At 24.5% G+C, this 17,716-nt stretch overlaps 1 protein-coding gene across 1 annotated transcript in view; it reads right to left on the bottom strand.

The window, feature by feature from the left end:
- The window catches only part of LOC129618980 (homeobox protein B-H1-like), a 115,349-nt gene extending 102,627 nt beyond the window's left edge, over window positions 1-12,722 (bottom strand). The window contains exon 1 of the mRNA XM_055534024.1: window positions 11,947-12,722. Coding sequence (XP_055389999.1) covers window positions 11,947-12,631 — 685 coding nt within the window. The 5' untranslated portion in view covers window positions 12,632-12,722. The remainder of the gene's footprint in view (window positions 1-11,946) is intronic.
- Window positions 12,723-17,716: the final 4,994 nt, after the last annotated feature.

Genomic DNA, 17,716 nt, shown 5'->3' on the forward strand with positions numbered 1-17,716 from the left:
TAATATAATTTGGTTTAATAAGTTTGAGCACCGGCACCAGGCTAATACTGCAGTTATCCAATGTGCCTAGCCCAGAATGTTAAGTTGGTTTTAACAAACCTGATTCAAAACTCGATTAGAAAAAGAATTTTCCCCTAAAACTCTGTGCAATGTAAAGAAATCAGTTAGTGTTAAATTTTACGAACTTTTTGTCAGTGTTAGTTAGCGGATATTCGTTTTTTCGAGTAAAAAACGTGTTCAACGAACACAATATATCACGTAATTTCAATGATTTTTCTAAAAAATTCTTCAACATTAAAGGGGTTGTACTGATAAATTCACATTAGGGTTTTCTTATATTTACTTATAAGAAAAACACTTATTGCAAAAAATTTTATATTTTTGAACTAGTCGCTATTTGCTTGTTCCAGATTATTATTTTGTTATTGATTAAGTTGGCTTCAGACACAATAAAAGAATTCTGTAATTTATCAGTAATACACGCTCTAGTATTCAACTAAATTCAATTTAAAAAAAAGAACGGTTACTTACAAAAGTTTTAATAGGGTTTAAAAATAATTTACAATCTACAAATAAGTTAAGTTCATGAAATTTTCAGTAAATATTTTTTTGCATATGAAGCCTAAAAGGGCACACTTCTTCCGTTATCGAAATGATCATTTAGGTGTTGCAATCTTATGAATTTATTGCAGACAGACAAAAATTGTAAAATGCTGCAAAAATTGTAGGTACTGCAATCTTAGGAGTTTGTTGCAAACAGACAAAAATTGTAAAATAGAAAATCACACGTGTTAATTTCCACAAAAATTAAAACTTTTGACAAAAATTGACCCGAAAATGTATAGTGAAGAAAAGAGAAATTTTACTACATATTATTCAATTTGGGAACACGGAGTATGATTGTTTAATAACCAAAGAAAAAACCTTGTCCATAATTACCATATTCTTTTCCCCCTCAATACTCAAATGAATTAAATTAAAAATTTTTTTTTTTTTACATATTATGGCGCTTGTTTAAAATCCATTGAAGAAAAATTAGAAAAAATATAACATAAAAACTTATAGTTTGCTGTAAACAATTTTAATTTTAAAACTTTAAAAAAAAAAAAAATATTTTCTTAATTTTAAGGTGTTAATACAAATGAGATATGCAAATATTAACACTAATTTCTTAATGGAAAATCTTAAATCATTTCGAAAGAAAAAAAATTGAATTTTTTTTTTCTTTTTCTGTTTTTCTATATATTTTTAATTTATTATACTTATGACTATGTTTATAGAATTTATGATCCATTTAAATATTACATAGTATGTGTTGACGTTTATTAAAATTAAAATAAAATTAGAAATGATGAATTAATTTAATGGCACTTAATTAATGCCTTGAAAGCTAAAGAGAAGAAATTAAGGAAATGATATTACGTTTAAAGAAATTTTGAGATTATAAGAGTTCTCATGAACACAATATGTTTAACTTTATAATAATACTAAATTACAAAAATTAAGGAGCCCTGAAAACGTTAAGCTATGGCCGGCACAGTAAATGACAAAGCAAATTACTTACAAGTAGTTGGAAATATTGATGTGAAGTGGAACATTGTGAAAGTTGTAATTTCTGTGTTACTGGAAAACATTCAGTAAGGCTATCCGATAACTTAGCGGTGTATCCTTAAAATCCTTAAAATTAAAATAAAATTAGAAATGATGAATTAATTTTATGGCACTTAATTAATGCCTTGAAAGCTAAAGAGAAGAAATTAAGGAAATGATATTAGGTTTAAAGAAATTTTGAGATTATAAGAGTTCTCATGAACACAATATGTTTAACTTTATAATAATACTAAATTACAAAAATTAAGGAGCCCTGAAAACGTTAAGCTATGGCCGGCACAGTAAATGACAAAGCAAATTACTTACAAGTAGTTGGAAATATTGTTGTGAAGTGGAAAATTGTGAAAGTTGTAATTTCTGTGTTACTGAAAAACATTCAGTAAGGCTATCCGATAACTTAGCGGTGTATCCTGGAGCTATTTAAAGGAATATGCTACATGATTGAATTTTTCGTATTCGTGATGTTAATTTAGCAATTTCAAGTTATTCAGTAAAGTTTTCAATGTCAGACCAACCCAATTTTCTTTGAGATTTCACCATAGTAAGATTAACTATGGTGAAATCTCAAACATTAATGCAAACAAAACAGTGTTGCCGTGACATTTCATTCTTAGATTCTTCTTCCTATAATATCAAAATAGAGAATCAAACAGTGAACGTGATGTGAAAAGCAAAAGTGGTAGCACAACAAACAATCTAAACGCTAAATAATGGGTTGCTAAAATCGATAATATTATTGCCAAAAAAGAGTTAAATTGATACACAATCTGCGTTATTTATTTAGTTTCTTCTGCGATTTATATCCACCTTTCATCACTTACGAATTGTCACTGTAAGTATAGTAACGCGTCAATATGTTACTTGAGTTATTAAAAAATTACATAAACCATTTAAAAATAATTAAATTATATAACATGTAATCAATAAATTTATTAAACATTTTACCTTATTAAAAAAAACAATAATAATATTAATAAAAATAAACGCTACGTTTATTTATTTTAAATACGCGGTCAACTCATTTGATTGGGTTTTTTTTTTTTAATTGAAAATCAAGTTATATGTCAACCTGACAATCATTTAAGTAAAGTATTTAAAATATAAGTGAAATACAGAGGAATATAGGATACAAAAAAACATAAATTAATAAAAAAAAAATTACCATATCTAATTAATTAATCCTCCTAACGCTAATAACCTCTTTTCAAATTATAAATAAAAATAAAAAAAATTTGCGAAATATCTTTAAATCCAACACATAATAAAATACGAGTATATGTTTGAAAAAAAAATTATATTCGATTTATAATATTTGCATGTCTTCATTTCTTTATAAAACCGTAGGATCAATTTGTGGTGAATTTTGCGCTCAAGTAACTAAAGGGCACAGCTAGTGAAATGAATTCAGATACTTAGTCTAATCTAATCCAAAAATTTCTATATGCGCAGCAAATATACTGAATACAAATATTCTATCAGGCAACAACACTCAGGGAGAAGTTTTAAAACTGTTTATAAATTTCTAGGTACTTCAGTAAGAAAAGAAGAAGCACATATTCGATGTTTTTTAAAGAAATTATAAAATATTTTTATTAAATGACTAAATTTTGAGAAGGAGAGGCCGAAAAGAATACAGTTAATGAAGAGCAGTTTCAGATTCACAACAGCAATTTCAGATTCGTAGCAGAAAAGATGGATAGTTAAAAGTAAAAAGGCCTAAGCTACGCACAGTTTACAGGGAGTTTCGCAGCATTGAGGAACACGATCCCATTTTAATCTTTATAAAGGAGTGTCATTAGTTACATAAGCATGACTAAATAAGAATATACTCAGCATTTAGATCCAAAATCAAGCAATATTTTTGTAAATTTTGAATACTTTTGCATAATGAACGAAATTCCTGTAACATAACTTAGTTCCTTACATTTTATAAAATATTTACATAATCTACCTGTGTGAATGAAATCAACTTCCATTTCAATTCATTTCAATTTATATTACAAGTTTTAATAATTGGTAACAGGAAAATAGATTTTTTTTCTGCTTTTTAATATAAACTAAAACTAAGGAAAAAAATAATAGTAAAATGAAAATAATTACATAGATTGAGATGAAATAATTATATAGACAATACTGACAGGTTAAAATGCGTTCAAAATGCATGCTAATCATATTACTCTTTATTATTATTACATTCATATTAAATTTGCATACAAACCGAACACACACACTTATTAAATACATAAATCATTCTAACTACAACTCTATATACTATAAAATATATAAAATATAATTAATAATAAAGCCCATATAGAAGATAGAAGAGAAAAACAAAGCAAAAAAAAAAAAAAACAAATTTATATAGTAACAAATTTTAATTTACCTCACATTCTTAATCCCACTTAAGCAGCATTATAGAAGCTAAACCACACACATTACCGCACTTTAAAAATTAAAACGCTCTAAACGTAATTTAATTCAAAATTAATTTTTATTGCTATGCAGATTACCTTTAAATTCAATTTTGCTTATTCGTTTTGTTTTTTTCTTTTTTTTTTTTCTTATATTTTTTTATTACTTTTTTTTTGCTTTTGGCGCGATTGTGAGTATTTTTTATAATGCATTGCAAATTTTTAATCTCGTTCATTAGCTTTTAAGCATTGAATGCTAACCAAGTAACCAAAATGAATTATAAGGTTTGAAAAAAAAAAAACAAAAAACAAAAAAAATTGTTATTTGAAAAAATAAGCAACTCTAAATGAAAAAATTTTATCACTTTCTAAAAGGGGACAGAAGAGACTCGGATATTTTTATAGTTAACCGCATAGTTTTATTTTTGCTTTTGAACAGCAATAGGGTAAAAATAAGTCTAGGGCAAAAAAAATTCAGTTGAGATCCAAACCAATTCTAATTTTAATTATTGTCAAATTAGCAATTTTCAATAGTGATTTTCTGTTATTCATGTATGTAAATACATATTGTTCTGTCATTATTTATGTACATAATGATATTCTGCTATTAATTGTTACTGTAAAAATTGTAACGTTAACAGCAACAATTGTTGCTTAAAAATTAAATCAACCCATTAACATTATTAAATCAACCAATATTTTAAATGTTTAACACCAAAATATTTAAACAACAGCTTTCATAAACGAAATGAAGACAGTCTTATACTTGCCCATAATTTGCATTAATCTATTGTGACAATAATCATTTCAATTTAAAATTATATTCTCTACACTCTAAATTTGCTTTTAATTTCTAATTTCATGGTTATAAGCAAAAAAAAATTTAAGTAATAATTTTTGAAAAGTAGTTCTTTTTTTTGCAAAAACCACTTCTTTGAGCGACACCTATAGATAATACCTTCAAGTTTTATGAAAAAATAAAAAAAAACACAACCAACTAAATGTTTATCTAATTAAATTGCAAACTCGAAAATTTTATCAAACTCAAGATTCTCAATATTTTTATCAAAATGTACTTGTAAATTTCTTCATTTTCAAATAATTTGATATATGAAACAGAAATATGAAAACTGCTTTCCTATCACTTTTCGTTAGCTTCTTCTCATGTTAATTTAATATTAAAATTAATTAAAAATTAATAAAAACTGATTATACGAAATACACTAAAGGAAAAATTCAATGGATGCATTTGGAAAAAAAATGTCAGCTAATTACCTAAAATAAAGTAACAGTAATAATGTGCGAAATAGAGTTAATGAGATTTCAAAAATGTTAAAGCAACTTTAGTTTAAACGTAGCCTTAATTGTCATGTTAAAAAAAAAATTATCAAAAAATCATTGAACTGCACATAAATTTTAGTCTGATTTCTTAAATGAACAACAGTTTAGAAAAATTTGTTTCTATGACTGTAACTTAAACGAAGCTTTCCATTTACTTCTTAGTACTTCAAGTTAGATTAGACATTAACTTTAAAATAAAAAATGAATTACAAAGTAATGTGATAGTTCGACCGGAATTACCATCACTTCTCTTGTCACTTATGTCAAAGTTTTAAAAGATCACTTACAAAGTTTCATTTAAATTCCATATATCGCCACATTTTGCCGTATTTAGTATAGGATTTTGAAGGCTTTTCGAAAAACAAATTAGAATTTATCGATTTTCCCAAAAATCGGAAGAAAAATTTTTTTTGAATTTAAATTGAAATAATTTTCATTTTACTGCGACGTCATTTTTGTCTCTTACTGTACACACATACTCTTCATTTGATTTTCATAATTTTATTTACTTTTTTCTCTTTATTTTTTCCTTACATTAAATAAGTATTACATCATTTGCGAAAATCAGCGAAAAAAAAATAAACGTAATTCATAATTTAATTTTAAACTTATTTTCTTGTACATTAGCTGCCAACAATTAATTTAATTCAATATTATATATAAAAAATTCATTAATATCAACACGATTGTATACGGGTCTGTTCACAGTGTTCATTCAATTCATAAATTCAATCTAAATGAATTCACAGTATGTGTTTATAATTTTAACGTATGAACGTCACACTATAAGCACACAATGTGTCAAAAAACGACAAAATATCATTATACTCTCTGATTAAGAAGAACAACTTATAGAATCGTGAAAATTAATTCAAGAAACTGAAATAATCTTCATTTGTACACATATAGTGTGTGTGTATATAAGTGGGATATGTATGTATATAAGCAAAATTTTTTTTTAGCACATAATCATTAAGAAAGTTGTATAAAATTATATATGAGGGCTATCCTTTAGCTCAACTATTGTATTTTTATATTAAAGATTTTATTTGTTGAACATATTAAAATAATATTTTTACAATATTTCAAAATCTTGATATATAGATTGCATATATAAATATATATACACACATATTTGCTCCTTACAGTAGGCAATTTTAATTTAAATACGAAAATATTTCCTCTCAGAATTGCTCAGTTTCTGAGAATACAAATAATAGTAGAGATTTTATGAATAATACAGATTGAGTGAAGATTGAATGAAAAATGTTGGTACACTGAAAAAAACCGATTGAACAATATTTAGAACCGAAATTTTTTCAATCTAAATTTAAATCGTCCAAACTGTACTAGGCGTGTATCGATTTCTAACATATAAGAATTAACATGTAAAGGACATTTTTTAGAAGAAGGTTATCAAAAACAGAGTACGTCTACATATATTTTAAATGAACCTAAATGTTTCAACAATATGGAATTTCAAATTGAAATTATTATCAAAGTAACAAAGGTTTTTACAATGAAATTCAGCAAAAAATTCTTCTAATTATGCCTTAAATGTGGACATTTGCAAAAGCTTTTGTAATTGCTGTAAAGGTAGAAAATTTATTAATCAAATATCAATTGGAATATTAACTTGTTTGAATTGATTTTCAAAACCCAGAAATTTCTTTTGCAATTATTATTATGTGACAAAATTTAGCTCTCAATATTTTTAAATTTTATAATAAAAATTAAACGACAAAACCAATCTCAATGGATCTTAAAATAATTTTTAACTGGTTTCTTCATATATGTACAATTTAAAGCACCTGTATATACACATATGCATACATACTTAAGCCTACATATGCTTTAAACGAAATTTAAAAAACAACAACAAAATAATTTTTTTCACCTTTTTAAATGTGAGGTGATATTATTTCCGTTTGATTGAATTCCGTATTAAAACGGATTTAGTCAATCATTCTTGATTTTTAATTTTTGTTTGTTTTTGGTTGTTTCTTTGGTATACACATATGCCATATACAAAATTGTATATGCAATAACCACAATAAGTTTAAGGAAAGCCTTAAATACTTATATTAAAAAAGAAAAGAAAATATTTAAATGAGGATTCATTCCTTGTCTTTCTCTCAAAAGTTGGTTACCCGTCGTCATCGTCATCATCATCATCAGCATCATGTTCCTCATAATCATCATTATCATTGTTGTTGTCATATAATCGTAACATTTTAATGATATGACGTTTTTGATCTTATAAGTGTTACATTTTTTTTTTTTAATTTTTAACTTTAAAAACCTTAATTTTTTTTTCTTTAAAATATTCCTATAAGCTTAATAACATTTATTTTATTAGACAGGTATATATTTAATATTTAAAAGTGGTGTTTAATTATTCAGACATATTTTAGAACTTTTAACAATTATACTTAATTCCAGTTTACAAAAGCAACAATAAAAAATAAGGCATAAGAAACAAAGTTTAAAGCAAGCATTGGAGTTCACATTTTGCTACACTGTTTATTAAGCAATTTGCAGTTTTTAATTTGCGTAAATAATGCGATTAATTCAGATTATTGCATAAGAATTAAAGACATTCCAATAGAAATGTTTTCCTTTTTTTTTACATAAATACTATAAATATCGAAAATCCCAGTTTCAAATTGACCGAAAATTTAATCGATATTTTTAATACATAATTAAATTACTGCTATAGGTATAACTTATGGCATATGAAAGGCTGGTGAAAGTTTATAATTTAATAAAAATTCATGAAATACTTGCGGATCACAAAAACCGATATTATATAAAGAAGTACAGCTTAAAAAGTGCGAAATACGGCTGAAAATCTTAATGAAACTTATTTAATCTAGAGTAGAAAGAAAAATTTATTAATTGAGCTGTTAAGAATAAGGTGGCCATAACGATCGAATTTTAGTTACAGTTAAGATTGCAAAATTCTTAAATTAGAACATGTTCTTTGAAAAAATTATTCAGTTGTTTCCTAAAAGTTGTTGTTTAATATGATAGTTCCTTTGGACAAAATCGTATTCTGTCAAACAAATGGATAAATTCACATTTAAACAGCACTATCAAAAACTCAAATATTCTATAAAAATCAGACATCGATTTGCGAAGCTTGTATTACGAAGCTATGTTCAGGCAATAGTTCTAAACGGGCAAAAATATGTAAATAAAAAATGATAATATAAGGAGATTCGCCGCAGTAGGAAAACTCTAAACTAGTATATAGATATTGTTAGATCCAGAAAACTGCAGCATTTTGTTCCATTCAAAAACAAGGGCACATTCATTCGGGCGAAATATTGCTTAAATAGATTGGCGCTACATTTTATGTACGTGAACCGCAATCATCAATCTGCGTTAACGTTTCGTGTATTTTTATACTTATAAATGTATAAACGAAAGCGTTCTAACCTCTCTTTTACAATATTGCCTTATTTAACACTTTATGAAATATTTATAAGTCTAATATTTTTTCTTAACTAGAACCGACTGGCATCAAATTAATTTTCAAAATTGAATACAATCAAAATGGTCTTAATATTATTTAAAAATTTGTATCAAAATTCTTACTACTTATTCTTATTTTCGAAATTTTTTAAAATTCATACTTGAACTGATATTAATTTTATGGTATTAAGCAAATTCTTATTTGTTGTACAACAAAATTAAGACAAAACTCTGAAATATCCCAAGTGAACTGCGTAGTTCTCATAAATTTGAAAATGTAATAGTATTTTCAATAATGTATGAATATCAGTAGAATTTTCCCTATGAAAAATATAAATTTGTCTGCTAGAATACCTTGAACATCATAGCACAGAAATACTCTGTGAATACATTGAATTCAACAATTTATGTTAAAGCTAAATCGTATCAAAAATCGTGTTACTGTAATATGGAATCGGGGGACCTATTCAATTTACTAATCTCTAAAATTTTAAAATGTATAAAATTGACGTGCTCTTATTAAATTTTTTACCGGAAATATTTTAATCTGTACAGTTTAAAATTATAGGCATTAAACAGTAAAGCATTAAACAGAGAGTTAGGGAAAATTTTTACTCGATATCAATTACGATTAATTTCGTTTTTTATTCAATTCTTTTGTCCATTTTTTTTTTGGTACACAATTTTTTTCTCTAAAATTTAAAATCTCTTCAAATCTATTAATTTAATCTTATAAGGCGTACAAACGAATACAATAACCGTTGACATTTTCATTGAAAAATCAATTTTTTTTTTGTTGTTCTTTTTGTTTCTATATTGACATTTAGTTTTTTGACAACTTAATTCATTTTTTTCATATTTATTTTTTCATTTCTAAATTAATAAGAACAAAATTTTGTGATTCATTGATGTGGCTTAATAGGTCAAATGAGGTTAATAGGATAAAAATTATATGAAATGTAAATGTTAGGTATATGAAAAAATAAACGTTTTTTAAATGTAGGTAATGTAAGTAAGTATGTATATGACATTTATTTAAAAATTGTATTAACTTTTGACATTTAAATTTAATATTTCAAATGAGTTAAGATAAACTTGATTTAATTGCGTTTTTAATATCTATATACATATATGCATACGTTTATAAAATTAGAAATATCCTGTTCGCAGAAACAATGATTTCGATATTTTCATATTAAAACTATTCTCCAAATTTAAGTTATAAGTTATAAATTTAGAAGCAGTTATGAAATATTGAATATGACTCTAGCTAGTTTTAATTTTTTTTAATAATTTGAAAAATTTATTGAATTTTTTTGACAGGCTTCATGTAAAAATTAAAAAATTAAGCAACATTTATATATGTACACATATACGAGAGAAAAGGGCATAGTGAAAACTTAAATTTCATTAAAAATTTTAGAAAAAGAGAATGGTTTAAAAAGGAAGGTTTACTAGTGGAAAATGGAAATAAAAATTTATTCCGAAAATATTTTGAAAAATTTGAAAAATTTCAAAGGATGGCAATACTTTCAAGGGCAATCAATTAGATTTTCATATAATCAAGTGACTTTTCAACTTAATTTTTAAAAACTCTATTCAACACATTTTCAGTAAACTTTCGTTATTACTTTATTGATCCTGGTATAACAACCGTCCATTTTAAAAACTATATAAATTAGTTTGTAAGTTTTCGTAATATGAATTAGCTATAAATACTATTTTCTATTTAACACATATTAACCAATTTACTATTTAAAATCACACGTAAAATTTCTAAATTTATGTGTGATGTTAAATAAGCGAAAATGAGATTCAAAAGAATAAAGTGATTCACCAATTATTTATCTGACTAGATAGTTAAAAAAAAACTTTGCATTTTTATTTGATTTAAATTGAATATTGAACAGTCCAATTTAGAATCACAAACTGGTTCAAATACACAGAATTTTTATAAGAGTTATATAGAATAATTGGAAATTTAGACGATCTATTTAAATTTTCTAATTTATTTCAAAAATTAATTTTCAATTTAAATAACGAGCTGCAATATATTCCAATAATCTTATATATTCACCCTTTAAAAATTTTAATTAAATAAAATATCAAAAAAATTAGTAGTCAAATAATCGCATTTTTATTATTAATTAATCATAAAATCTATGTAAGTAGTAAAAAATATAATTTTTACATTGCTTAAATTTCTACTTAATAAATTACTAAGCAATTATTAAAATAAAATTTTCAAAACTAATTATTATGAAAATAAAAATCACAGGAAACCCCCTTGAAATCCCACATATTTCAATAAATTTTTTAGATCACCCACAAAATTTTTATTCAAAAACAATTATCGCATTGTTTTTCAATCATGATATTAAATTTAATATTTAAATGGAGAAAAAAATTCTAATACATTTCTCTTCCATTCTAAAAATATTAATATAAATATACTAATTGGTTCAATTACATTATTTTCTAGTTGCGTGGGTTCAGCGTAATAACATGTCATAAACTTGTTAAATTAGATCATTTTCTATATAAGTAAAATACGATTTAGATGATCTACTCTACAAGCAAACCAAAAAAAAAATTCTATGACTTTGGTCTAATATGATATTTTTCCACTTATTTAAATCAAATAATTATTTTAATAATTTTGATTTTTTGTTGTTGTTTTTTCATACAATTTCATTTAATTGTTTCTCTATTTCGATTATTCTATATACACAAAATTATGAAATTATTAAATCTAATTAGTGTCAGAATAGCTTAATAATCATTCAATTTAACCTTGTAATTTTTCATAGTGTAGTTATAGTAAAACACAACTAGTAAATAAGTTTTTTTTTTATAACAACGGGAAAAAAATATAAAATTAATTGAAAAATTAATTTTCACTATTCTTTAATAATTACAGGAAGTTTTTTTTGTTGTGGCTTTGTTTTTGTTTTTCAAGATGATAAATGATAAAAATGTTGAGTATTATAAGTAAATTATAATACACGATTTAATTAATAATCAATTCAATTAAGAAAATAACATTCAATTACACCTACATTAATAATTAATAAAAGTATATATAATTAATTATTTTATTACTTACCATTACTACAAACACTATGACTGTCTAAATCATTATCACTATCACTATCAACATCATCATGTCCACGTCCACTACTATCAATGCTACTATTACCACCACAACCACCACTTGGTGCAACACTTAAATCTCTAGGTCCTTGTGGTGATGGTGATCTAATATGATCATCATCTAAATCTCTTATCTGATGATGATTATGATGATGATGATGAAATCCACCTAATCCATGTGTTAAATGATGTTGTTGTAATGCATGATGATAAACAGCTTGTAAATTACCATTTGTATGTTGATGAATCTGTTGTTGCTGCTGTTGTTGTTGTTGTTGTTGTTGATGATGATGATGTAAAGCTGTTGCTGTTAATGTTGTATGATGTAAATGATGATTTAAAGGATTATTATGAATGCTATGATGACCATTTTCTATGGGACTATTACGATTATTACCATTACTATTACTATTGTTATTATTACTGATATTATTGCCACCATTTCCTATTCCATTACCATTGCTATTACTTAATGTACCATTTACATTTAATGTATTATTGGATGCAGCTGCAGCAGCTGCTGCTGCGGCTGCTGCTGCTGCTGCCGCTGCACTACCCGCTAATATATCATTTATCATAAAACGTGAACGTGGTGGTTGTAATACTGCCATTGAACCACGTTGTATTGGTACTGTCATTTCAATTTTAGAATTATTAACACTATGAGCAGTAATATTTTTATTACTGCTATCTATTATAAAATTATCAATTTTTGATGTCAATTTAATATCATTTATATTATATAAATTTTTAATATCACTATCTTTATTATTACTATTATTAATGTTATTCATTAATAAATCACTTTTACTATTAAAAATTTTTTCCGATTTTAAAGTAGCGACGGGTTTTATGTCACTACTTTTTTTATTTTTATTAATATTATTTCTTATTAGAGATGATTTTGATGTTGCTGATGCCGATGATGAGGATGATAATATTTGTAATGATTTTGGTAAATAAGATTTTGGTATTATTGATGTTATTAATGTTGTATTAAATTCAAATGGGCATAAGCCCATATAATTTTGCCCGTTTTGCACGATTTTGATGGTTTTTTTTTATTAGAATTCTTAAAATGAAAATATGTATAATAAATTTTCAATGTAATTGTTTAATGGCAGTAAAAGTATAACTAAATACATATACGGTTTTTATTATTTTAACAATTCATATTGATTCCGTTTAATATTGCCTGTTATCTTATAATTTCCAAAAATTTTTTAAGTTTATTTTAAAAATTACATATAAAATATAATTTATATTCTTGACAAATTTTAAACACATTTAACTTTTATTGGAATTTAGATTGGTGCAGGTGATAAACAATAACAATTTTCAACTAAAATATTTGACATGATTACGTTCTTAAATAGATTCTAACTGTTATAATAATCGTTTCAATTTACTTCCAATTATGTTCAAATTTTAAAATATGAAATAAAAATCATTTTTTACATTCTATTGATTTTACAATAAAACAAACTATGACATTTTTATTAAAATTAAAAAATTTGACATACACATATGTATGTATGCAGTTATGTCAACATCAAGGAACGCACATGCATGCATATAATACGCAACAAATACTATTAAACAGTTTATATATATTTTATAAAATATTACAATAACAAAGTATATACGTATGTATATATACGTCAAAAAGAAAGAAAAAAAAGAGATAGAACTATTGCAAAAGAATCAATTTAAAAAATTGAATTTTTTCTTGTTTTTTCTTCTTTTAATTTTGCTTCACTTTCAAACATTTAAACCGTACTTGAACGCTGTCAAACCGACACTAACAACTTAGTTTAATAATTCGCTTATCGCCCTCACGGCAAAAAAAAAAGAAAATAAACAGAAAAATAATAATAATAACAAATAAAAAATATACGGTATAAAAGAAAAGAAAAAACAAAAAATTATTATTACACAAAAAACAGTAAACAAACAAACAAACGAACATTATATAGTAAGAAAATAAAGATTATAACATATAACATAATATAACACAAGCATATGTTATACAATTATTATTATTATAACAGTTACATACTTTTATATACAAACATCTGTACATGAACAATTATGTATGTAAATAGGAAAATGAAAAATTATAACAAATTCACGATAAAATTATTTTATTACGATTATTATTATTCTTATTATTTTGGTTATTAATAACAGAAAAGAAAACAAAAAAAAATTGTAATACAAGTAAATACACAAACATAAGCGACACACATACACAGTTACATACCATATATTAAAATTTATATAAAAGTATTTCATTCAATAAAATATTTCAACTTTATATACATACAGAGAAGAATCATTATTATTGTTATTATGTTGATTATATTTTTGCTTGGTTAATGTAAAGGCGAAGAGATTTAGGTACTTGCAATTTACATTTCTCTTCTCTTCACATCTCGTTTTAGCACAATATTATAATTTAAATTCAATTTAACACTACATCAAGTATTGCATTATAAAGTAAGTATTTCCATGATAATATATATTATAAATTTGATGTTAAATATAGTAATAATAACAATAATTCACAAACACATAGATATGTTATAAAACAATTTCACAAACATATGTACATGCACGTCTGTATAAAAGATATGTGCGAATTTTACTCATTTGCATATGTACATAATGTAGATGTCACACATCAATAGAAAATCCTTATAATTTTTGCCGTAGTACAATTTTTGGAATTTGAATATACATATACTAACAAATCGAGGCCAAAAAAAAAAGAACTAGTATGATTTTGTCCTCTTTGTTAAAATTTAAATTATAATGCACAATATAACGGTATTATTTTAATATTGAAATTAAATGTAATTTGTTATTCCTTCTGATTAAAATTGAACTTAAGGACTGGCGTCCGCTCAATTCTACTGTAATAGTTTTGAAGTTTTATACCTTATTTCGAAAGAAGGAAACTATAATAACTAGTATAATTCTATAATATAGTATATTTCATATATTATAGTAACAATATAGCAGATGAATATGCAATACTTTCATATTCAAGTACTGATTTCATCCAAAATATGACTTTTCTTTATTTGTTTTATTGACATATCCGTTTGCTGTAAGAAAACATTTACAGTGTCATCACAATAACAAAATAAAAATAAAAAATTTTAATAACAATCTTTAAAAGCCTGAGTAAAATACACAAATACCTAAAATGGTATTTTAAATAAGAACAATTAAAGAAGAAAAGCAGAAAAACACAATTCTAGGGGCTCTCTAAAGAGAGAATTGCAAATAATATATTATGTACATAAGTAAACCAAAAGAAAAAAAGCGCAAGCAAACAAACCAAAAAAGCGAATGAACCAAAAGCTTATAAGGCATTAAATAATATATCAAAAGCAAAAAAATAAAATAATATGTAAACATACAAAAAGACCACATCAAACATTTATGAAGTCAATGCAACCAACTCATACACATTATTATGTACAAAAGTATATATTCAGATTTTATGATGAACAAGTAAAACTGGTTTAAACATAAGGAAAGTCAATTAATATTTTTTATTGTAACAAATACTACAGATCATCGTATACACACTCTCATCTCACAAAATATTGAGCGAAAATCAAATATTAACATAATATCATTGTTCAATATTTTTACTACTGCTATGGAAGTAAAGTATAGGTTTGCATATAAGTAAATCTAAATTTTACGAAGTATTAAAGGAAATAGGTAACATAAAGGTAAGTAACATTGATGTCACTATTAACTCGACAGTAAATTTTTTTGCTATTATCATGGCATTCGTTTTTAAGAATTTACTGTCACAATAATTTTTGTTATATTAGTAATGCTCAAAAATAAATTCAATTCATTAAGTGAATTCTAGAGTGTCATAATATTAAATAAATTTCGGTAAAATAAATTTAAAATCATAAATAAAATGAATGTAAAACATTCATGACAATTCAAATGAAAAATAAATTATATTGGCATTGACAATAACATTTGCGGCGAAATAACTATACTTTATATAGAAAAGAAGAAAAAACCAAAACTTGAAGATGAAATAAAAATCCAACCAATCATATTGAATTTTTCGGGTTTTTGAAAATTTTGATTTTTTCTTTTTTATTTACACAATTTGATTCTACGTTCTACGCACGTACACATTTAGATTTGACTTTGAATTATTTAAGAATGTATTCGATTTTGCTTTTCACTTTTCGTACCTTCATTTTACTCATGCGCACATTTGTCATACTGAAAAGTACCGTTAAAACTCTTATTAAAAATCAAAATTATATATTAAGGGTTCTAAGGCTATCAAAATTAAGATTTAAACCGCATCAAGAGGGACAATTAAGAGTAGTTAATTGAAGAGCAATTTAAATTAAAAAATAGTCAAAAAAATTTCAAATATTATTTGACATACCCATGAAGTTTGCACCGACAATCTGAACAACTGTCCAAATGTTCATTTGGATGTTCATTTACTTTTGACATAAGAAATTTTGAGAAATTGAAGAGTTCAATTAAAATACTTTGCAATTAAAATATGAACCTAATATTTCTAAATAATCTGAACACTAATGAAAACTACTTGGAGCTTAATTTCTCTGACATTAATTCGGAATTCAATATTGTTTTGGCTAATGCACATATAAAGCTAAGCTTCTAAAACATTTTGCGTTGACAAGAACTTTAACTAAATAACATTTTCAATAGAAATTAAGAATTGAAGGAACTTTGTTGTTTTTTCCGCCCCGGTGTTTAGATTAATGTTTCCGAAAATAGGTTACAGTCTTATGAAATCATTATTCTTTAACCACTTTACTTTTATAATACTTCATACTTACATTCATAATTTAATTGCAACTTGAAGCCGAAAACTTTATGCAGCAAAAAAACATGTTAATAAAATTTATAAAAATGAAACTTTCATGCATAATAAATTATTTTCATAAATGATGAAAGTACAATTTCCCAAGTTAAACAAAAGTACTTTATTTCTCTTAAAAATTTCGCTGTAAATATATTAAGAGAATTTTTTACAATATTTAAGAGAATATCAATTTAAAGGAATAATATGAACAATGGAGGCGTGTACTCAACTACAAAAACACATTTGTAAAAATATGTAAAAGAAAGAAAGAAATAGATATATTATTTATATAAAAAAATTTTATATATGGATTCGTGAATTTGAAAATGTGAGTAAAAAAACTGTATGATTTTCATGCAATTTTTAAAAGCTACATACAAACGTTTAAATAACAAAATAATAATATATTATATTTCTAAAAAAAAACTGTATATCTGTCTCTTTTCATAAAATTTCTTATTAATGTACAAGCAAACGCAACCACAAAAATAATAATGATAAAAAGGCATAAAACAAAAAAAATTTATACATAGTAAAATTACAGAAAAAGAAAACAAAAAACATAATTTATAGTTCTCTTTCTATCATACTCTTCTGTCTCTTTCCCTCACACACTATTAATAATTACTATATTTCATGTAAATTATATTGGCATCATTATAGTAGTTGGGCAGATGTAGTAATAAACAGCGACAAAAATAGCAGATTCATTTTGTTTTTTATTAACTATAATTGCGATGTACAGTTAATACAGAATAATTTGTGTATGAATGTGTTTAAGTACTTATGATTTTGCTATAGTGTGTATGAAAAATTATAAGTACTTTTATAA

This window comes from Condylostylus longicornis, unplaced genomic scaffold (genome assembly GCF_029603195.1).
Source record: "Condylostylus longicornis isolate FDR11 unplaced genomic scaffold, ASM2960319v2 ptg000010l, whole genome shotgun sequence".
NCBI lineage: Eukaryota > Metazoa > Arthropoda > Insecta > Diptera > Dolichopodidae > Condylostylus > Condylostylus longicornis.